Below are 24,130 nucleotides of genomic sequence, written 5' to 3' on the forward strand. Positions count from 1 at the left end.
ATTTGCAAATTATTTATTTCATGTTTTGTGACAGTTTGTATTCAGAAGTTTAAGAGTGAAGTATGTTAAGTATTGATTTGTATTTATTTATTTTCTATTAATACATAACCTCACTGTATTCATTTATAATTATATAAATTATACATTATAGTGTGAAATTTGTGTCAATAATCTTGAAGCACAGGTGACTCCGCATGGTGGGAGGGGGGCCCCCAAATCAAACTCTGCTTAGGGCCCCCAAGAGGCTCGGGCCGGCACTGTTTCAAAGTTTCTCTAGAATGTCTATAAGCATCTTAAATACAGATTATATGTGTGTGTTTTTGTTGGTCAGTATAAAAGTAGTTAATTAAAGCTGCGATAGCGGTTAATAAACAGAACTGCTTGCGTCTTGTGGAAGAACATCGTAGCTGGAACTACTTCTCTCTGTTTATGTCTATGAAGAATCACAAATGTACTGGGTTTTTCACAGATTATCTGTCTCATATTCTACTGTCAGGACATAATGACAGGTTTAACAAATATGTAAAAGATATATTTTTACAAAAGTTACCTACTGCAACTTTAATGCAAGAAAGGTACACTAAACATGTACAGTGCTGCCATCTATTGAACAATGCCAAAACAATCCACAAGACATACAGTTCAGACCAAAATTACTGTTGAAATTATTTTTTTCTGATCTCAGAATATGGTTTCAGAGTCACTAAGATTGTTTAAGAGTTATTCACACACACCTGTTTGAGATTTAAGGATCATTTATTTATGAATACTTTATTTATTAAATCCATTTTAATAGCACTGCAAATTAGGCTTAATTTACCCTATAACTTTCATAAAAACACATTTCTTTCGCCAAGGATTTCGAATAATGCATCTCTTAAATTGTGACTGCAGTTGTATCTGATTAAATGCGCATTCTTATTCTTTAGCTTGGGTTAAACAAATTAATTTTACTTTGTTGGAACAGCAGCTATATATAATGTGTCTATTTGTTTCTCTGTTTTTCCACGGCATTTACATCCTGTGGTAACTAGGATTTACACAAGCTCCAGTCTGGATCCAGAACACCTGAGAAGAGATGATGCTGACCCCTCAGAGGACCTCAGATGATGCTAACCCTGAAACAACATACAGAACTAACAAATATTGCTACAAGTGTGACTGCGTCATAAAATAATTGCTGTTTATAATGTTCATCATCTGGCTGACGTATACGTCTTGCATTAATTTTTCTGAAAAATCCTGTCATATGCGCACAAACTGACAGTCACTACTTAAAAGCTACTACTAAATATTGTAGAAACTTAATTTTCTGTAAAGTAACTTTATAATGGTTTGTATATCTTAAAAAGCACTATACAAATAAACTTGAATTGAATTGAATCAACACTGGTTAGCTTACCTGTCAGGTAATTTACCAGCAAGACAGATTTCTCATTGGCTAAATAAATACATAATGTGTGTGTATTTTGTATGCTGGGTTTATTCTATAAATGTTGCAATATAAACTGCATGTAGCATATTTGCTCACAGTTTTAAGATGCAAAAAATAAAATAAAATAATAATAATAATAATTAAATTAAACTGGTTTAAGCAACTGGTAGAGCTGGAACATATACACTGACATGATTCTGTCATTTATTTTTCCTGTAAAAGTAAGTATTGTAAAAAAAAATAAAAATAAAGAATTCCATTCTCATAAGGTTTAGAGTCAGATACCAAATACAATCACAGAAAAGTCAGGTCAGAGAAAGGTTTTTTTTATTTTTATTTTTTAGTGGGACTTGTCACAAAGACACATTTTTAGAAATCTGTTTACAAGTTCATTGGGAAATATTACTGCGTTAAAATATGTGACAACCTCGGCCTTTCAGAATTTAGTCCTACAAGAAATTTTGAAAAGGTGTTCTTTTATTTATGAAATTAAATGTAATTATTATTTGATTTGATTGAATTGTCAATAATGTTACAATTGGATTGGTTCAAGTTTGTTCACATCTAGCGTGCTGCCATCTTGTGGACATCAAAAACTGTTTATTTTTATTTTCATTTTATTATGGTAAATTGTGGTGGCCACTGTGCTCTTGAAGCCTTTAGCAGAATTGTGTAGCCTTCCCTAGATTTGTTCCCAACACAATCCCTTGAGATCTGGCTTGGATTATTTAATCAAACCAGGTCCAAATGTAAATATAAACCACGCCCAACATTAGCTTCAAGTATGTCCCTCCCCCAGCTGGAAGAGCCCAGTCACATACATTTGTGGATTGTTTCCTGCAGTCGCGTGACTGACGCTGGGAAGCAGATATTGGCACCAGGAGACAAGATGTCCCTCACTGTGAAAAACCTTTCTGTTACTTACAATCCTATCAATCAGGGCAATACCTTCACCAGCGGGGATTTTATATCGGGACAAGTCATTCTGGATGTAGCGAAGGACACAAAAATGCAGTCGTTGAGTGTGAAAATTAAAGGTAAAGCAGAAGTGCACTGGTCCGAACCTCGCGGCAAAAACACTGTGGTTTACTCAGATAAGGAGAAGTTTTATTCCGTGGAGAGATTTTTTGTTCGGGAGGACATAACGCATGGTAGGAGGAACTACTGCTGCTGTATGTTTTGGGTTAAATTTAGAAGAGACCAGATCGATTTAACCAGATTAATATTGTGCTGTAACTTGATATTGCAGGAAATGAGATGCTGAAAGATCCATCAGGACATCCTTGTAAGTCTTTTCGCGAATTAGATGAATAATGCAACAAGAGCTTTCAGAAATCTACTTTAAAAAATCTGATTTTTTTTTTTTTTTTTTATGTGATTTTGACTTTTTAGATTCTTCTGTTGTGGCACCAGGGCGTCATGTTTACCCATTTACCTTTCAGTTGCCTCTACAGTAAGTTAAGGCAGAAAATCATTTTTAAGAACAGAAGAACAAAAAGTCAAAAGTTCAAAGTACTAACTATCTTTGCTTCCTAAATACATGCAAATTATCTTTTAAAACTATTAAAATTTTTCATATCAATGATTATTATTTCTCTTGCATGTTGCACACTGACTGATTATTTACATTTTAAAACAATATATATATATATATATATATATATATATATATATATATATATATATATATATATATATATTATAATATATTATATGTTATACGTGTGTGTGTGTGTGTGTGTGTGTGTGTGTATATATATATATATATGTATGTATATGTTCAATAAATGATAGAAATTAATACTCTATTTATCAAGGATTCTTTAAATTGATCAAAAGTGATGATAAAGACATCATTTTACAAGAGATTTCTATTTCAGATTAATGCTGCTCTTCTGAACTGTCTATTCATCAAAGAAACCTGAAAAAATAAAAAAATTATACTCTGCCGTTTTCAACATTATTTTTTCTTTTTTAGCAGCAAATCAGTATATCTGAATTATTTCTAAGGGTCGTGTGACTGGAGTAATGATGTAAAAAAAAAATCTGCTTTGAAATCTCAATAAATTACATTTTGAAATATATTCAAATAGAAAACAGCTATTTTAAATAGGCTAGTAAAAATATTTCACAATTACACTGATTTGCAGTACTTGGATCAAATAAATGCAGGCTTGGTGAACAGAGGAGACTTCTTTAAAAAAAATATTAACAAGCTTACTGTTCAAAAACTTTTGACTGGTAGTGGACACTATAGGCAACTTTAATTTTTCTCTAATATCTAGCTTTTAATTGGCTTAGAAATCTATAACTGCTGGACAATAACAAAAAAATTATGATTTGTTTATATACTACAAACACTTTTTATCACATAATAAGGCAGAATAGTTTCTATACTGTAAAAAATGCTATGTCATTTAGCACTGCATTGTTCATATCCTTTATTTATCACCTGCTTGAGATTTTTTTGGACTTAAAATAAACAAAACCGTAAACAACTGTTTTCATGCAACGATACATACAGTTGGCATCTAGTCATAGTTGGGGGCGTGGTGAGGGTGGAGTCAGCGTGGGGGAAAACACAGCGAACATCGTGTGTATTTGAATGACAAAAATGCACTTATTGAGAACTAATTCCCAGAAACGCATAGAACAATTGTAGTCTCTTTCAACTTTAATATTCATATACACTAGTCCATATCGATATTTGATTCATTGTAAAGCCCTATTGTAGATGTATTCATTCAAAAATAGAATTCCTTGATGTTCTGCTTTATACAGCAAGTTCTATTTTTGACTGGATTCCGCGATTCTATCCATGTCGCTTTGGAAACACACACAGGGTGAATTTATCACTTTTCTAGTGGGAATACGGAGTATCATGTAGACTGCACCTCTTAGCAGATGCGTTTTCATGCGAGTTAAAGTTCAACAATAGGCTAACGTTATATTGTTCCCTCTCGAGGTGGTAACTCAACATTACATCAGCTAAGACGTATATGGGAACTCTTCCCTTCTCCACTTTCACTGAAATCTTATTGGCTAACGCCAGCTGGGGACAGCTGGCCAATTGACGCGAAGCATGCAAATACTGGCAGGTCAGCGGAAGTTGCAATAGTTGATTACTCACCCTGTTTTTCCTCTCCGCATCCGATGGCTGCTAATGCTAGATTCGGACCTTTACCAGTTCTGTGTGACCTGCCTGGGATTCTCACATGGATCACATGTTTCAGGCAGATGGCGGCACAGTAGCGCTGACGTCATCAGGGATCTGCGCGCGGCAACTGATCTCGCGCTCATTGGTACTAAGCGTTCTGCTCAGCCGTTTCATGGGGCTCATGGTCGTCCTTACAGGCACTTATGGCTTACCCTAGCTGTCCTGGAAGACGCGGACTGTAGGACGCTCCTAAACGTTCCAGTTGCTCCCTCCGGCCTCTTTTGTGACGTCATGGAGCTTTTCTCAGAGACGCAGAAAGTGCGCCAAGGCGATAAGCCTATTCTCTATTCAAACAGGCAGCTAGTCTCTTGTTGTGGGCGGACTGACACTTAATCTCCTTAAGAGCGTCACACATCCCCGGTACTTTGAACTGTGGAGTGAGCATGCTTTCGAGGAACTGGATTCCTCAAGGAGATGGAGGCTTCACCCAGGATCAGATCTAATGATTTGGGAGGGAGGAAGTGGATTTGTTTGCCACGAGCGAGAACACACACTGTAAAAAAAAGACGTTCTTCTCACTATCTCACTCCCCCCTGCCGGGAGATGCTCTGACATCGCGTTGGCCGGAAGCCAGGCTTACATGTTTCCTCCGGTGAAGATTCTGCCTGTGTTGTGCAAAATCAGGGAGGAGAACACGTCAGTTATACTCGTGGCCCCGAACTGGCCGAATCAGCCCTGGTTTGTGGACCTGAGATAGTTAGTGATGGCTCCCCCATGTCGAATCCCCCTCAGGCAGGACCAGCTGTCTCAGGCGAATGGCACAATATAGCACCCAAGCCCCGAGCTGTGGAACCTTCATGTGTGGCCGCTGCGGGGACCCTAATAAGCGGGACGCTCTGCACTCACGAGTGCTAAACATACTTACAGAGACGCTAGCACCATCAAACATTCGCTGCTACGCGCAGAAGTGGGGAGTTTTCACAAAAGGGTGCAAGGACATTTATATTGACCCGGGGACCTGTTCCGTGTCGAATGTTTTGTGCTTTCTATAGCACAGTATGGATGGCGGGAGTTTGAAACCATCCACGCTGAAGGTGTATGTGACCGCTATTGCCGCTTTCGTTCCCCGGTTGATGGGCAAACGATCGGTAAGCATGCTCTTGTAATCAGTTTTCTCAGGGGAGCAAGGAGATTGTGTACTTCATGGCCGCCCTCCGTGCCGCAGTGGGATTTAGCTCTAGTTTTGAGGGCTCTATCTCTACCGTTTGAGCCATTAGCTTTGATTGTGGTTAAGGAGCTTCCCAGAAGACTGCCTTGCTTCAAAGCGCCTTGGAGACTTTCATGAGTTTTTGGTGAACGATATCGGTTGCATCGGTTTTGGACCTGGCGACTGTAATGTCGTTCTCCGGCCGAGACCGGGTTTCGTTCCGAAGTCACTCAATACCGTTTTGTTTCCCTGCCCGCCTTATCTGTTGAGCCATCAGCCTCGCGTGACACTGATGCTCAGAGCGCCGGAACCCTGTTAGGGTTTTACGGATGTATATGAATCGCTCGGCCACCTTTCGTCAGTCGGACCAGCTGTTCGTGTGCTTGGTGGATGTAATAAGGGACGTGTTGTTTCTAAACAGAGACTTTCTCACTGGATTGTAGACGCTATCGAATGCCAGGGGAAGGATTATCCCCTCAACATCAGAGCTCATTCTGCGAGGACAATATAAATGCTTCCTGACGGGCCTGGTCTAGAGGTATGTCTGTCCAGTATTTATGTTTTGCTGCTGGCTGGTCTTCCCAGAACACAATCGCCAGGTTTTACAAGCTGGATGTACCCTCTGTAGCGTCACATGTACTTTCGATGAGTTAAGTTTTATTCATTCTGTTATGACCAGCTATACAGTAGTTACCATGGCTGCTAACTCTGTGTTATGGATTATATGGTTTATGCAGTAGTCACCGCAAACGCCGTCTACTCTGTTTAACTCTCATGCTTGAGTGCTTATTGCGTTGTGTCTGCCCTGGTTAGTGCAGATTTCGATATATTGCTTGAAGTTATGCAAATTTTGTTAGGGTCGGAGCAGATGTCTCATTGGCCTAGTTCTGCCTATCAGATGCAAGCACTCTTAGCGACACGGCCATTGGCTGTATACATTTCCCATATACGTCTTAGCTGACGTAATGTTGAGTTACCGCCTCGAGAGGGAACGTCTCCGGTTACTATCGTAACCTCGGTTCCCTGAGAGGCGGGAACGAGACATTACGTTAGCCGCGTGGCCGCTGGTTGATCAGCTGTGCTAGCGTTCAGTCGTGATTCTGACCTAATTTTCGTGCCCATGCATTTAATACTGCCCGCTGACCTGCCAGTATTTGCATGCTTTGCGTCAATTGGCCAGCTGTCCCCAGCTGGCGTTTGCCAATAAGATTTAAGTGAAAGTGGAGAAGGGAAGAGTTCCCATATACGTCTTAGCTGACGTGATGTCTCGTTCCTGCCTCTCAGGGAACAGAGGTTACGATAGTAACCGGAGACGTTTTGCTTCAGGTAGAATGATAAGGCTAATTATATATGCATGCCACTTTCTGAAACAACCTTACACCGTTTTGATAACGTTAATAATGAACACAATGTTAACGTAGCCTACTGTGATGATATGCCGACTGCACAGATACACATGCTTAGTTTTGGGATTCCACAACTTCCCTTGACCACAACTTATTGCTTGTAGCCATTTTGTCATCCTTTCTGGTTCTGTATGTTTATTAGGAAGGATATAGAACTTCAATTCATAATTTGTTCGTTTTTTGGAGGTACAAAAAAGTACACAACAACTCTTCGGCATGATTGACCCATGTATTTCAATCGGCGCCAAGGCAATGTTTTCCCCCACGGGCTAAATTCACATCACGTGACGTGGGCATTCCCAGGGACGATCCCAGACCAACCATCTGTGTGTATACATACAGTTGGCATCTAGTCATAGTTGGGGGCGTGATGAGGGCGGAGTCGGCATGGGGGGAAAACACAGCGAACATCGTGTGTATTTGAATGACAAAAATGCACATATTGAGCGCTCTTTCCCAGACAAGCGTAGAACAATTGTAATCTCTTTTAACTTTAATATTAATATAAACTAGTCCATATCGATATTTGATTCATTGTACAGCCCAACTGTAGATGTATTCATTCAAAAATAGCCAAACTTAATCTACGCCCCTGATTTTAGTAATGTATTTTACATAAAGCATTTATTTTCCTTATAGGCACTTCCCACCAACCTTCAAAGGTTCAGCTGGAAATGTTGGCTACACTTTGGAGACAAAACTTTCCAGATCAATGCATATTTCCATTAAAGACAAAACCGAGTTTCATTATGTCCCCAGACCAGTTGTGTCCAATCCTGAACTAATGGTGAGACTACGATCCCAAGTATGTCTTTACCTTTGTTATATCCTAAAATGTATGTCATGTATATCATTGTTGCTGTTAATACTGTGTGTAACTGTGCTTCCCTGATGCCTAACATCCTGTTGGGAAGTGTAGTTTTTGCTGGTTTTCCTCTGTTCCCCTGTTCCCCCCTTGTCCTCTCACAGAAGACCTTATTGATGTCACCTGTTCCACGTCAGAGCTGTGGAGAGGAACTTGTATTTAAACAGATGGAACGGCTTGTCTGTTTTTCCAGTTGTGGTTAAAGCAGTAGTGCTGCTTTAAGAAAGCCTGTTGTATTTGATTGCTATTGTGTGATCAGGGTCCGTAGGGTATCTTCAAGACAGCCTGTTGTACTGGCTGTAGTGATTAGAAATTTGTTTCTTTTTCTGCCTGCAGACGCAGTAAGGAGGTGGGTGCCACTTTTATTTGATTAAAGTATGCTTTTCTCCTGGTTTTGTGGAACAGTGAGTCAGGGAAGAGACATGTTGTTGATTTTGATGTTTTGTTTGCTAGATAAGTTAGGTTATTTTGCTTTCAGTTAGCATCCCCTTTTTGTTTGTTATTTTGGCCTTAACCCCCTCCTGAAGCTACAAGCATCTTATTCTTATTTCTGAATTATCAATGTTAAACCTTTGATTTTTCCCTTACCCTTTAATGCTGTACAAAGACTTCACATTGTAAATAAAATCTTTAAGAGTCTCCATGAGTGTGAGTGCTGGGATTACAGATAGTCAAATCTCTCACTATTTTGTTTGCAAGTTCACTGACACAATTGTTATTTAAGTAGCATATGTTACTCCCCTGGTCACCCCTAGACACAGAGGGGGACGTAACACCATGCAGTCATCTAATGTTTTGTAACCGTGTTGATGTTTTGTCTTATTTAGGAACCTCAGCATGGAGCCAAACATAAACAAATGAAACCCTTCTCTTCTGGGCGTGTCTCAATGAACATAAACACTGAGAAAATGGGATACTACCTTGGTAAAATTGTATTTCTAATAGTGTTAATGTTCTCCCATTGTGAATAAACATACTTTTTTTTTGGTGGATTAGGTGATCCCTGTTAGATGGAGTTTTCCATTCTTGAGTTTCATGTTTACAGTCTGTGTAAGTGAGTAGATTAAAATGATGAATGAGGTCTTTTTAGAATGTGTGTGTTCAGCTGTTACACATTTCAGCCTAGAAAACAACTGTAAACCCATGTAACCATTTGTAAAACTGGTTCTACTTTTTTATTTCTTTTAGGAAAGCATTTATGTAATGTAGAGGTTGTGCAAAACGTATATTATCTGTACAGATTAATTTATTTTCAGTTTATTTTTCATATATAACATGATTCTGAAATAAGATGCCCATTTTGTCAAAAGGCAAACCGAGACATAGTTTGATATTTTACTCTACAATTTGACCTAATTGTTTCATTGTCTTGCTACAGGAGAGGGCTTGAAAGTTTTGGCTGAAGTTCAGAACAGTTCTTCCCGTACAATCAAACCAAAATTTTGCCTGTATGAAAAACACAGCTTTTTAGCAAGAGGCAAGAGAAAACTTCACACACGTGAACTGATTAAAGATGCAGGGGAACCCATTGATCCAAACTCAAAGAAAACTGTCACAAAAGTGCTGTCCATTCCACCCAGCCTTGCCATATCTATCCTAAACTGTAGGATCCTCAAGGTTGAGTACAGACTCAGGGTGAGTTTTAACATCTGAAGCACAGCCATTAGAATGACGTATCGGTGTTCTATTTTATTTTAAAGTTGGATCATAACATGTTAACTGTATTTTAAATTAAGGGATGTGGTGATTGCTTATATCAAGCATAGATGGGTTTCTGTTGTCATTACCTGCTCCTAATTTAAAAATTCGTACTTCAATATCTATGCGTCTAGGTCCACCTGGATGTGCCATATGCCTCAGATCCAGAGATTAAATTCCCAGTTGTGATTCTTCCTCCTCCGCCTGTCTCAGGGGCTACAAACAGTGACTTTGGAATCTGGAATCAACCACCAGGAAGCAGTGTGTACCCCAACCCACCTCCTATGGCTCCACTTGCACCACCACTTAATGTGGTTGGACCACCTGGTCAGTTTGGTTCCCCTGGCTACTATGGACCTCCTCTGAATTTGTTTCCTGCTCCTGGTTACCCTGGACCACGGGGTCAATTTGTTCCACCTAGTTTCCCTGGACCTCCTGGTCATTTTGGTCCTTCAGTTTCAAATCAGTCTGACCCATCAGCTCCACCTCCTTATCAGGAATATCAATTTTATCCACAGTGGCCAGACTACCCTGAAAAATCTTGACAAAGTAATTTTAGAATCAGCTTAGATTTATTTTGTGTTATTGTTTTATCTATAATTTTGAAATGATTTATATATACCTGTATAGCCTTTTACATTTTAGGTAGTGATGTTGACTGTTAAGCAAACAACATTCTATACTATTTATTATTTTTGTGTTTCTGAACCTTCAGTATAGTGCTACATTTTACATCAAAAGTAATTTTACATTTAGCATTTGTGCTGCTTTAAAATACATGTATTCAACTTGAAATGTTAAATTGTTCTAAGTGACAACTTTAAGTTAGCATGAGCACTTTTTTTTGAAACAACAGTTTTTTTTTAGTGTAGATTTACCATCAGTTTCTGCATGAACTGATAAATTGCTATATGCATTTGCCATTAATTTATCCATAAACTGTTAAAAACTATTTGATCAGAACTTAAACTGTTACAACAATATAGACCAAAAAACCTTTTTGAACATACTGAGACGCTTGTTTATTGTTCGACTGAATAATGCATTTTATGTATTTCTATTTATGTATGAAATATAAATCCGAATTTACTCACATAGACTCTATATCTTGTTAACAGCGGATTGAGTAGTTTATTATTAGTTAAAACGTAGATATAGATTTACTCTTTAAAGTTCCTCTATGTAACATTTTACCCTCTATCGGTAAAATAAATTAAAAAAAAACTGCATGTTTCTTGTGGAAGAAGGCTGTGCCAGTGTTCGCATAAAAAAAAAAATGTTACTCGAGCAGGGGCCATTTTTTTTATGCTGTTGTTTGTTGAATTGCAACATTGTCAAATGACAAGAAAAGTTTTCAGATCATTAAGACCTAATGCTGTGTTCACACCAAACGCAAATAGAGCATCTGGCGCGAATGATTTCATTGTTAAGTCAATGCAAAGGCGCGTTTACCCGCGGCGCGAATTGAGCATTTCGCGCGTTAGGCGCAAATGGTGCTCATATTATGGAAGGCCAAAAGGGTCAAATTCACGTGAATTTTAACGCGTCAACAACACGTTAAATACGTGTATTTCACGCGTAAACAACACGTATTTAACGCGTATTTAACGTCTATTTAACGTGTATTTCACGTGTTAAATACACGTGAAGTACACGTGAAGTACGTGTTAAAAATCAGTTTGAACGGGTCAATGTCATTGGTTGCTGAGGACTTGGGTCAAACCACTTCTTTGAGCTTAGAGGGGTGTACCATTCACAGACAGGCAACTATCATTTAACATGCTATAGATCAGCTTATTCAGCCTTATTATTTAGTCTTTTTTGTATAGCCTATAGAAATAATATATTTAAATTGCAGTTTTATTTATTTGTATCTTTAATAAATATTAATAAAAAAATTTGTGGTGATAGTTTATTGTTTATAAAAGTTACAGTATTTTGTAATGAAACAGGACTTTTTGTTTAGCTCTTGACTTGCCGAAGTATACTATTTAAATACTGTTGCTGTCTGAGTGCCATACACAAAAATACCAACTAATAACTCCACGAATATAGCAAGGAGAGTCAAAAGTTACAGTCTGATTCTACTGTGACGATCCAAGGGGCTGTAGTATTTTATTTTGCCCAGCAGGTGTCATGGGGTAACACTTTTTGTGTCTTTAGGTTAAGTGCTGTGATGCAGGTGTGGAAAATTGATTGTGATTAACAATGCTGCCTATAAGATGCTGGCTTTCTTACCCTCTGGAGGGAAGGAGATTGGGGCTTGGTCTCTGCTGGTCTTGCTGTTTGGTGGTCAGGCGGACTTTCTCACGCTCTCCAGTCCAAGGCTTGATGTTGTGTTTTTGTATCTTTATATTTTTTATGTTTTACCTCAATGTAGTTATGTCTGTTTTCTGATTAAAACACATATTTGTGCAAATTTGATTATGTTGTATGGACTCTCTATTCATGTTGCTACTCCTTGATCCAAGGGGTTGTAACACTACGTTCTGTCAAAATGTTTAATAGAGCTCTCCAACTGATTCATGGGTTTAGGTATTATTTACATATGAAAGATCGTAATGGATTGTTTTGATTTTGGACTCATTTCAATCTTGAGAATCTGCTGTAAATAATGATATGCCATTTTTCACAATCAGAGCATGTTTCATGAAGTTATAAAGGTAAAACCATGAGAATATTGCAGCATGTGTGCATTTTGAGTTTTTTTTGTTTTGTTTTTTTGTTATAATTCGATGACGAATATCTTCAAATCTAAATGACAGATTATTGTATAATTGGGCTCATTTTAATTGAGAGAATTTAAAATTTTCCACGAGCTTTGCATGTTTCATGAAGTTATGAATGGAAATGTAATCTATGTTTTTTTTTTCTCAATTGAATGGTTCCATGTGTGTGATAATATCTTAAGTAATATATTTAGATCAAGTGAACAAATTACCATGAATCTGAGCTCCTTTTAATCTGGAGAATTTTCTGGAAAAATGACATAATTTTGCATGATCTACTATGAATGTTTCATGAAGTTATTAATAAAAGCGCAAAGTGAAACTAAAGTTATTTGTTGTGCTGTTCCTGTTGGGTTTTATTTGTTATAGCAATATATTTGGATCTCATCCATGGATTACAGTATCTCTGGGCTCATTTTAATTGGGATAATTTTCTGAAAATAATGATCTATGCATGATTCTTGAAGCTATGAATGAAAACAAAACGTGAAGTATCGAGCTGTTTTTTTTTTTTGCAGCCTCAGTGCGCCAGTCTGCTTTCATGTGTCACAGCTCTATGAACGAAATCTTTCGATCTGATGAAAGGATCTATGCATGTTTGGTGAAGTTAAGAGGTAAAGTGGCACGGGACTGAAACCTCTGATTTTTTCTTTTCTTTTTTTTTCTAAGATATATTACCTAAGTTTTTTTCTATGTGTTATATCTTTATGAAATATATATTTAGATCTAAATGATGTTTTATGGTTTCGACAGTGTTTAATCTGCAAATAGTGACTTGTCTTTTTTATGATATAGCCTATGCTTTTTTCATGAAGTTATCAATGGAAAGCCTACATGACAGCTACCATAGATTTTTGGCTAAACTACATGCTCTCTGTGCAGTTTTATGTGCGTCATAAATTTATGAGGAAAATCTTTAGATATAAATGACAGATAGTTTTGGGCTCTTTTAATCAGGAGAATATACTCTAAATGCCGGTGCATAATCTTGTTTTATGAAGTTACAAGTAAAACGGTGACATCAATAGGCCTATTATTATTATTATATGGGTCTGGGGTTGACTTCTTGTACAAAACTCGCTCTAGTTTATTCAAAGCCTCAAACAATTTCTCAATGGTGCGACTGAAAAAAACTCTGAGGTCGCACCGGTGCAACAAGCCATTCAAGGGGAACCCCTCGAGTACAGTTACGAATAATGTATTACTTTTACCTTTTATGAGCAAAAATGATGGCATATCCAAGGAAAAAATTGCAAGTGATCATGCTGCCGTCTCCCTGTCCTGAAGCATCTCCTCACAAATGATTGGATAGCTTACATTTATCTGGGTCTAACAAACACTGTCATATGCATACAGTTTTATATCTATAGATTTTATTTTAGGCAAGTCGTGATGATTTGAGCAGGCTAAATTGATCAAACATATAGGCTCACTGTCTGCCGCTGGCAGCTTGGTCGTTACTTAAAAAAAAAAACTAAAACTTATATTTAACAAACATAAAATGCTCCAAATGCTTTTCTAACTTAACTTAATAAAATATATTATATTAACAAAATATAATCACTTTGCTATTACATATAAAACTGAACTATTTTAATAGCTGATACAATAAGTGTAAGCTGTTTAGGGACTGTTCACCTGTTCAAATCAGACAGGTTTGTCTGATTTGTCCCATTTTTTTCAGACACAGTGGAAGATCTGATAAGAATCAGTGTAGAGGGCCAAGTCTGGAAGATTTTGATGCTAGAGAGAGTGTGGCCAGCTGTATTAGCAAAGGCCAAAGATCAAGAAGGCCAAACTACAGGAGTTTGAAGCCCTTAAAACCTTAATTTAGATTTTCTTTTTATTTCATATATCTTGAGATGTTTTAGGTTTAAATTTCACCTCAGTGAAACACTTTAAGCACCAAAACTTTTTCAGTAAGTTACCTTTCTTGTAGAAATGTGCTTCAAATACATTATGTTGACCAGATTGTTAGTTAATCTTTTAGGCTACAAGTCAATATTGTTTATATGGACAGTGATTAAAAAAAAAGTGGACTCGTAAGAAAAAAGATGATTTATTTAACACGTGAAATACACGTTAAATACACGTTAAATAAGCGCTGATTTTTAACACGTAAACAACAGGTATTTAACGCGTTGTTGACGCGTTAAAATTCATGTGAATTTGACCCTTTTGGCCTTCCATATTTTGTGCATTTAATGCTGTGTTCACACCAAACGCGAATAGAGTGTCAAATTCGCGTCTACCGCGTCTAGTTTGCCGCTTGAACATTTTGAGATCATTTGCTTCATTTGAGTGTGAAATTCGCTTCATTCATTTTTATTCTGATAATTTTCTAATTATTACTGTTATCGTGTCATGAAATGTAATTTTAAAAGTATTTCAGGCGAGAATGTAGTTGTTTTAAACTCAAATATGCGGTTTATTTATATAGACAGCATCTACAACATCTGTCGTTCCTCCATGTTGAATGAGTGACTCCTTAGCAGGCTCCTGATTGGTTAACGCAGCGCGAATTGACGCCAAAGTTCAAATTTTTCAACTTGGGCGGCAGATGCGAATTCGCGTCAAATGCTAAATGCACAAAAAGCACAATTCGCGTCTTCCGCGTCGTGCTAAACGGCTTATTCACACTGCGAGACCTCAAGACGCGCGTAAACGCGCCTTTGCATTGACTTAACATTGAAATCATTCGCGCCAGACACTCTATTTGCGTTTGCCAAACATAGTCTAAAAATGACCCGCAATACAAGACTATGAAGTGTATAATGAGGAAACATTTTCAGCTTACAAAATTTGCCAATACAGTTTTTGAATTTGGAATGAATCATCTGATGTTCGTTTACATGTGGTTTCTAAGTTTCACTATATTTATCCAAATAAAAGCTCAAATTTTTGTGTTATTTTAGTCAATTTTAGAAACCTAATTTTAAGGCGTTTGTGTGGATATCATTATGGTTGATTATTTTCTTTTTCTGGAATACATCGGACAAATAGTATCTAACTACTTTCAGGTGAACGTAAAGGGTACCGCTCCAGTGTCAGTTTTTTTTTCTCTGAGTGTATGTTTGCAGCAGAACAGTGATGTTACAGCTAAAGGTAAATTCCAATAATAATTGAAATAGTGACATACAGTGTTGGGGGTAACGCATTACAAGTAACATGAGTTACGTAATCAGATTACTTTGTTTTCAAGAAACTAGTAAAGTAACGCATTACTTTTTAATTTACAAATTTGTTTTCCCATTTATTGACTGTCAAGTCTTCTGTCCCCATATTGCGAGAAAACGGAAGTGCAGAGGAGTTGTGTGCGCTGTCTGAACATGATGTTACTCTACTTCTAGACTAAAGTGAATGTGCATTAATTAATCCCACTCACAAAAAACTGATTAAGCATTCATCAAAATGAATTACAACAGTGACATGTAAACTCAGAATATGATGCAAACCTGCAATAATTAAATATGTTAAATAAAACAAATGTATTTAATCCAATTTTATTAACAAATGTCTTTGCTACTGACCTTTAATGATCCAATTCAACCATACTAATAACCAAAAATGACTTTAGATTAACAAACAATTGTGCTTCATTGTTTTTTTTTTTTTTTTTTTACTGTACTACAGACGTGAATTTACTTTTCCTTCAGGCTGAGGTTAATTCATTACACTTTTCAGTGTGAAAGGGCTTTTATATTTGCTATAAATAGAACTTCTTATATTAAAAACACTCAAGTCCCACTCATATTTAAAAAGTAACGTGAAAGTAAAGAAAGTAACACATTACTTTCCATAAAAAGTAACTAAGTAACGCAATAAGTTACTTTTTTAGGGAGTAACGCAATATTGTAATGCATTACTTTTAAAAGTAACTTTCCTGGTGACACATGACCTGCTGGCTTATTTCCTGTTTCTGTGCACACCTTTGTCTCATTATCACTGCCTCCCATTTATTTTAATATAATATCCAGGCATCCACAGAGCAGAGAGTGTTGACAGTAATATTTGTACTATAAACTACAAAGTTTATTAATTTTTAAATATGAAAGTAAACAACCAATCATTTAGCTTCATTTGCAGCATCAAAACATTTCTTCAGTAAACAATTCAAATACGACACGTTTAAATCGATCAACTAAATACAGAACTAAGAAGTATTTGGTAAGTCATTACATGGTGCAAGAGACTGCAGAATGAAAAATCAAGCATCACAAAATGAAGCGTCATGTGTCAACCTGTCGCTCTCTCTCTTTGTCTCTCTGCTAAAAATAATTATGATGCTAACAGTGCATAAATATTTACTCAGAAAACACCCTTTCCAGAAAATTATGATATTAATTAAAACCTCAATACTAATCGTATCAATAAGAAGAGATCTCTGTTGCTGATACATAATTATGATTGGCAAGCTTGTAAATTATTATTATTAGTTATTTGTAATTTATTTAAAATTACCTGAGAAGTGTATTAAAAAGGGCTTTGCTTTCAAGTCATTACAGTCCAACACTGATGTATTATCAGTATTTGGAATGCCAACAACCCGAGTCATGCATACTGGCAAAACACTGGTTAACACTACTGTGGAATATATATATATATATATATATATATATATATATATATATATATATATATATATATATATATATATATATATATATATATATATATATGCAGTAGAGAAAAACACAACAATATGGTTTTAGCTCCAAAATCCTTCATGAACCTTGCTGCTTACTATTTCTGTACTGTGTATTGTATTGGTTGGGTGTTCAGATTAAAAGATTTAACTGTCACTTCTCCCAATCCAGAATGATAATGATGGTGTGTTTAGGCCAACTAAATCACCAAACATTCATCCAAGATGGCAGCATGTTTCCTTGCCAGCTTATTTTAGGTGTTTGTGCCATTGCTTTGATTTTATTTGGATTTGACAACTTGGATTTAAAGGATTTTATATCCTTTCAAGGCCTACTGGAAAATTTGACCTGGTGAGGCCTGTTTTTTGTCAAAAGTCTTTGAGGCATATCTTGGCTATCATAGGCTTTTCAGTCAAGCTGCTGTATTGACTTTATTTTTTTATTTTTATATTATTATTTTTTTATTATTGTAGTGTTTCTACTTTTAGTTATTTTTCTTTTTACTGATTTTGTTTTATCATTTTATGTTGTAGGAGACTAATTATTTAATATTTCCCAATTGATGTAGCTTGATTGTATTTAGGTTGCAGTTTGGATTAGAGCAGATTTTGGAATTTTACAGTTGCAAGGTTCTATTATTTTTCAAAGTATTTAAAATGTTGTATGATTCTTAATTTCAGTTTTCAGAATTATGACTTGATCAGCTTGTGCTGTCCTATTTGCTATCCCTATCTCACTGTGTAATCTTTGTTTTTTATACCCTTTTTATTTCTCTTGTGCTTGTTTTCCTTTGTTGTGATAGCTATCACTAGTGTCATTGTTTGCTAAAGCTCATATCAGCTCTTCTATGACATACAATTGAACTGGGGACATTATGCATTATTCATCCACACTTGTAAAACCTAGCACACTTCAATTTTGTCAGACAAAACGATTGAAATATTGCATGTAAAAGTCTGCAAAAAATATAAATTCAAAGTCTACAATATTTAGTATGAGTAACCTTTTAAACTAACACTTTTTAAATGACCTTGTAATGTCAGGTTTGGTGAAGGTAAAGCTGCTGCTGTTTGAACCCAGTTTGATCGCTAATCCTGCAGGGGCCATTTGAGACAGGACTCTCCTATATTTTACTTAATTGATCTAGTACTTATTTATTTATTGTAAAAGAACTACATCATCAACATCATTTTGGTGAGGTTTTTTCAGTTTATTAACTTTTTAATAAATAATCAGCAGCTTTTTAAGTCAATAGCTATTATGAAAGAAGGCCTAAATTATGTATTTGGCATAACTAACGTTTACCAAGTGAGAAACAAATCAAACACTTTTACAACAGGAATACACAATCCATAATATTGCTGATTAATTTAAATAGTTTTCTTTGAATTCATATCTACATGTGAATCCCTCGTTTTAATCTAGATTGCTTGTTACTTACTTATTTTCTGTAGTCTGTTTTTATATTAATGCATATACAACATTCATATTGTTCATCATGATGAACAGATTTGCATTCTCTCTACAAGCCTACTAATGAGTAATGTGAAGTGGAATTCCATGCATGCTTTGCCAAACATCATTTGGCTGCCAAGTTTGTTTATATACACAAATATTGGCAACATTTCTGTGTATACTACTTATTGCTTGTAAATATTAAAAATCTTGCAAAATGACTGTGTCCATATACAGTGGACATAAAATCTGGAATTTTTCCCCTGAAATTTGAACAAATAAAAAAAGGAGTAAATGAATATAAATTCTATAAATAAACATTAGGTTATAATAAAATGAGAATTCCATTTTAATCGTTGTTTGTATTTGGAACATTCTCAAATCATGCTGGATCATTGCTAACCTAGAAAATGGCAAAATGTGGACCCATGTACATATATTACTGCACAGATAATATCAAACCATTTAGAGGTGTTCAAATGTTACGTAATTATTTGAACGAACAGAGAAATAGTCTTAAAGCAAATATTGAAGTAAAATTGAACAAACGGTCTAAAGTTTCAGTACTGTATGTTCAAACTCTGACATCTACTGGTTGACTTTGGGCATTTCTGAAGTCTTTTTTAAGCAGTTGCTTTCTTAAATACCTTGCAAGGGCAACCAATACAATGGAAGTTAACACCTCTCTCTCTTTCTCTTGATATATATATATATATATATATATATATATATATATATATATATATATATATATATACACACACATACATATATACATACATATACATATATACATATATATATATATATATATATATATATATATATATATATATATATATATATATATATATATATATATATATATATTATTTGCAAAAACAAAAATCATGTTTTTTTTATTATTTTATCATGTTTTTATTGTTTTATTGTGTTAGTTAACCCAGTTGCAGTTTTACTGAGATCATTTGGAATGCACAATGAAAATAAAAAAGATTTTTGAAAATAAAAACTGAAATTAAAAACTGAGTTGTCCTCTTTTTATTTTTTTTCTGCTTACCCACTTACTTTCTGACTCAGATACTTTGTAAAAAAAAAAAACTGCAATAAAAACAATGTGTTACAGCATATTCTTGAAGTCAGATGGATAACATGTGCTGTCAGTACCTAGTATTTTTTTACGTTTCTTCGAACTTCTTCCTGATGTCTAGCTAAATACCCAACTGTAGTGTTTGTCTCAATCCTTTTCACCATGCATATTTTATACTTCTAAGCTGCACATAGCTATTTATAATAGCGGGCCTTTGCAGTGAAAACCAAGTAAATACATAGAAATGTCCCTCTTTCAGCTATTTCTGAGATTAAACAAACTATCAGCCGCTTCTGCTGCATCCCTCTCCACAATTGAACGTGGACTGTTTTTGGAACAGAGCTCTAGGGGTGTGGTTAGAGCTATCTCCCAACTCACAGCCGGCAAGTACCCATGACAACTATTTGAGCCTGCTGGCAACTCACTGTCTTCACATGTTGGGGTTGCCATAGCAACTCCCCGCGGGACTCCCCTAGATCGACAGGAGGGGCGTCCAGTTGACTAACCCGTTCTTCATCAGAGAGCTGGAGGGAACAGCACTGTTGTGGATCTGAGAAACCAAAACCTCAAGAGGACCATGCTTAAAGGCCTAACACTGACTCACCAAAACAGTTGAGGAAACAACCAAACAATGGCCCTGTTAGACACTCGCTGCTGATTGTTCTGTGTGCCGTATGATAAATGATTTAAATTATGATGTCATTTTAAAATGCTTGTAATTATGTGTTCCTAAATGGAAAGGAAAATCAGTGTTTGGACTGAGCTTTATAATCTTTAGACCTTTTCTAAAGATGTCTTGCATGAATTGCACTTAGATGAAGACTGTGGTTAATAGTGCCTTTGTTGTGTTGAATGCTATAAAAAGGCAACAATCTCTATTTTGCCTTGGATTGTGAAGCCTTTTCAGACATAGAAATACTTGTTTACAATATGCAACAACAGAGAGACAATCAAAAAGAAAGTCATTCTAAAAAATGATTTTAAATCATTGATATTGATTTAAACAAACCAATATCAATGATTGTGTCTGGTTTTGTAGTAAATACATTTCTTTAAGAACTTATTTTGAAAAAAGGATAAAAACTTCTCACCGACAACATATGCTCTTTTAAGTACCATTATGTGTTGAAAAGTTTTATTAATCCATAAAATGCATTTTTGTTCATAGTAATATAAAAAGTGACAAGGTCTTTTGTTGGAAATATGAAAGTCAATTGGATAAAACATTCTATATTAATGCAAATGTATAATTTCTGTTTCCTTGCAAATCGTGCATTACTACAACAACTATTACTAAAGTACGATTACTAATCAAATCAGACTACTATGTTATGGTTGCCTTTGGATAAGAAATCCACTGTTTTAAACATTTTTCCTGATAGACAAACAACCAAAACGTGAAAATTGTAGTTTTTAAAAAAATGCTCATTTATGGAATTCACTGAAGCACCCTCCTCTACACAGGTGCACATTGCAGATCTTACATCCGAACACACTCTCGTGTCTCAGGCCTTTGTTAGTGCAGTTCCTACAGCGCCGCGAGCGTTCTGACATGCGCTCGAGGCGGTGCCCGTACTCCAAGGGCGAATCCGCATGGCGTTTACGGGCCGCCCGCTCCATGCCCCTTGCCCCCTGATAGTCACCTATCAGCTGCTGTGCCAGGCGAATACGGAAATGGCGCTGTGTAAACTGTTTGCCATTAAAACCTGCTGGCGGTGACCCTCCCCGGCTTTCTCGCAATACCACATAGGCGTTGACGATGCAGAGGTTTACGTAGAACCACAAAAAGTAGCGCCACCATTTTTTGCACGGCCTCCCGACCTGGTAGCACTCCCTAAGCTGGTCGCACAAATCAACACCCCTCATGTTCTCTTGGTATAAAAGCAGAGGAAGTGGACGAGGTATTCCAAGCCCCACCAGTCCGCAATCTCCATCGCTCATGTCTCCGTCATGTTTCCCTGGCCTGATTCCCACAATGCCAGGCGCAGAGTTAGTAGACACGCAGCTAACGGTTTTAGCATCCCTTGTGATGGTGGCCACGAGGTTGCCATGCTGACACTGATAGAACTCACCCGGCGCTAACTTCCCAACATTGCAGGGCTTAAGGGCTTCGGGATAGCCTCGCCGACACGGGTTGGTGGGCCCGCAGGCGTAGAGCCCTTGGCGCAGCAGATGCTGCAGAAGGGGCACCGATGTGAAGAAGCTGTCCATGAAAATGTGGTGGTGTCTACCCTCAAGCCCCCTTGCCAGTGACGTCACCACCTTATGGCTCAATGCAGCAGCTGCCAGATCGTTGCTCGGCTTACCGACATAAATACGAGTGCGGTGACAATAGCCTGAGCGAGAGTCACAGAGCATCCACACTTTCAATCCCTTGTGCAGTGGCTTTGACGGCATGTACTGTGTCAGCGAAAAGCGGCCCTTAGAGGCGATAGCACACTCATCAATAGTCAAACAACGGTTAGGCAGGTAGGCATCCCACATTGTATTTCCGACCATATCCATCAGGGGGCGTATTTTGTAAAGTCCATCATAGCCCAGCTCCCCTTTGGAAGGCTCTGACCCCCGGTCACACAAGTGCACGTTGTGGTTGAGTTTTTCGAAGCGCCGGGCAGTCATTGTTTTCTTAAAACCAGCATTCCCAATGAAAATGTCACTGGCCCAGTACATGCTGTAGTCTGGCAGCTGATTGATGCCCATGAGGATGTTCAGGCCAACATATGCCCTCATTTCTCTAATGTCAGTGGGGTGCCAGTGGGCGTCTGATCTACCGCTTCTCCTTTGCCGGTAGAGGGCGTAATTGTTTGTTTGTTCTACCATGTGTTCAAACAATGAATCTGGGAAGAGCAACCGGAAATAGTCTAAAGTGTCAGCATCATCCCCTAGCGAGTGCTGAGGGCCACTGTCAGCGGTGAAAGACTCAATTGATATTACCTGGTCAGGCTCTCCCCAGAAATCCGGAGAAGTGCACTCGTCGTCCAAAACATCATATGTGCTGAATAAAGCTGGGTGTTCCTCCTCTTCTAAATCGGAAAAATCGATGTCCGAGTCGGTCGAAGAGGTTTCAGAGCAGTTATTGGAAGTCGCATAATAGGAGTCCTCCTCGTAGTCCTCGTGCTTGATCCCGTTTCCAGTGACTAAAATGATATTGCAGCCGCCTCCCGCGATGTAGCTGGCGGAGTCCGCAGTGTCTTCTCCCTCCGCCGCCGCCGCCGCCGCGCTCTCCAGCTCAGGCTCCCCCGTGTTCTCCCGCAGTTCCTCGTCTTCCTCGTCCGACTCAGACTTTCTGAAAGGAATCTCGAACCATTTCACATCGACGGGGAGATTTAACGGGCAGTCCTCGCCGTCGGAGAGCGCGTTCGTTTCTGTGTCAGTACTAGTTTCCAAAATAGTAAAAAGCTCTCCTCTTTTTCTTGCCGCCATGTCGGGGTATTGAACTGCCCCTGCATGAGTCCTTTATTTATTTTAGCGGGGTAAATATTCGTTAAAACCAATCGCAGATTCAAAAGCAGCTGAAACGGTGTTGCGTGTGCGCCCGGGCAACTCATGTGTGTCTAAATCGGGCTGTTTTGAAGGATAGTTTCTCATGGTTTCCGCTGCTGCTTTGGTACGCTTTGTAGCGCAGTGTGGCCGCAGACGTCAGAAGCTGCTCGCATGTCCTGCTTTGTAAGGGCGTTTTGCGACTGCAGCTGGTGGGGTTGCTGCTAGTTCGCTGGGCTGCCAGATGGCCGCTTGCTGTTGTAATGCCCGCTGGCACTTGCCACTGCCTAAGAGCACCGTGGAGACGGCAGATAAAAGGTTCAGGACAATAAATTCACCTACAAAAAGTGGCAAGAGTACCATGGTACTTCTGATGTGTTATTTTCTTGGACGTGTGCCATGGTAGTATGTCTTTATTATTATTATTATTTACCTACAACAGGTTTATGGACATTGTACTACCATGGCACTATGCTCTGTAATATGGTATGGTAATACCATGGTATTCCTGAAACTATTTCACTATGGTATTTCCATCTGACATCATCACTAAACCACTGCCACAGCATGCTCTTTTGCAAGAGCATAAAAAACAAAAACAACAAAATAGAACAATAATGAACCATTCAAAAATTCATTTTCAGGTAGTTATGATATTTAATGTTTAATTAAATTTAAATGTCATATTTATGTTTTTTATGCCAACTGATGACATAAAGTGACATATTAGTAAACTGGTTAGTGACAAGCATATTGAAGTCGCACCTGCTCTGTGTCAATCATAGACTGTATAAAAACAGGTCTCAGTAAACCTGTGTCATGGTGTTGCTTAAGAGAAAAAACATTACAATGATACACCTGTGCTGATTCTGTTACATTGTTTTTAGCAAATCTTTTATGAATAGTGCATAGTACCACCTTGACTGCATTAACAGTGTCTAATTGTTATTCTTTTATACTGG

At 37.4% G+C, this 24,130-nt stretch overlaps 1 protein-coding gene across 2 annotated transcripts; it reads left to right on the forward strand.

Annotated features, from left to right (window-relative positions):
• The first annotated feature begins 2,242 nt into the window (after positions 1-2,242).
• On the forward strand, positions 2,243-11,396 carry LOC113049227 (arrestin domain-containing protein 3-like). 2 transcript variants are annotated; one of them, XM_026211387.1, is made up of 7 exons: positions 2,243-2,586; positions 2,685-2,720; positions 2,828-2,888; positions 7,845-8,010; positions 8,898-8,994; positions 9,449-9,705; positions 9,903-11,396. In XM_026211387.1, exons 1-7 carry the CDS (start codon positions 2,325-2,327, stop codon positions 10,311-10,313), a joined length of 1,290 nt encoding a protein of 429 aa, XP_026067172.1. In that variant the 5' UTR covers positions 2,243-2,324; the 3' UTR covers positions 10,314-11,396. The 2 variants fall into 2 exon arrangements, with proteins under 2 accessions (XP_026067172.1, XP_026067173.1); XM_026211388.1 differs by having other exon boundaries at positions 7,845-7,992; positions 9,903-11,395.
• The last annotated feature ends 12,734 nt before the right edge of the window (positions 11,397-24,130 follow it).

Source organism: Carassius auratus, chromosome 30 (genome assembly GCF_003368295.1).
Source record: "Carassius auratus strain Wakin chromosome 30, ASM336829v1, whole genome shotgun sequence".
Lineage (NCBI taxonomy): Eukaryota > Metazoa > Chordata > Actinopteri > Cypriniformes > Cyprinidae > Carassius > Carassius auratus.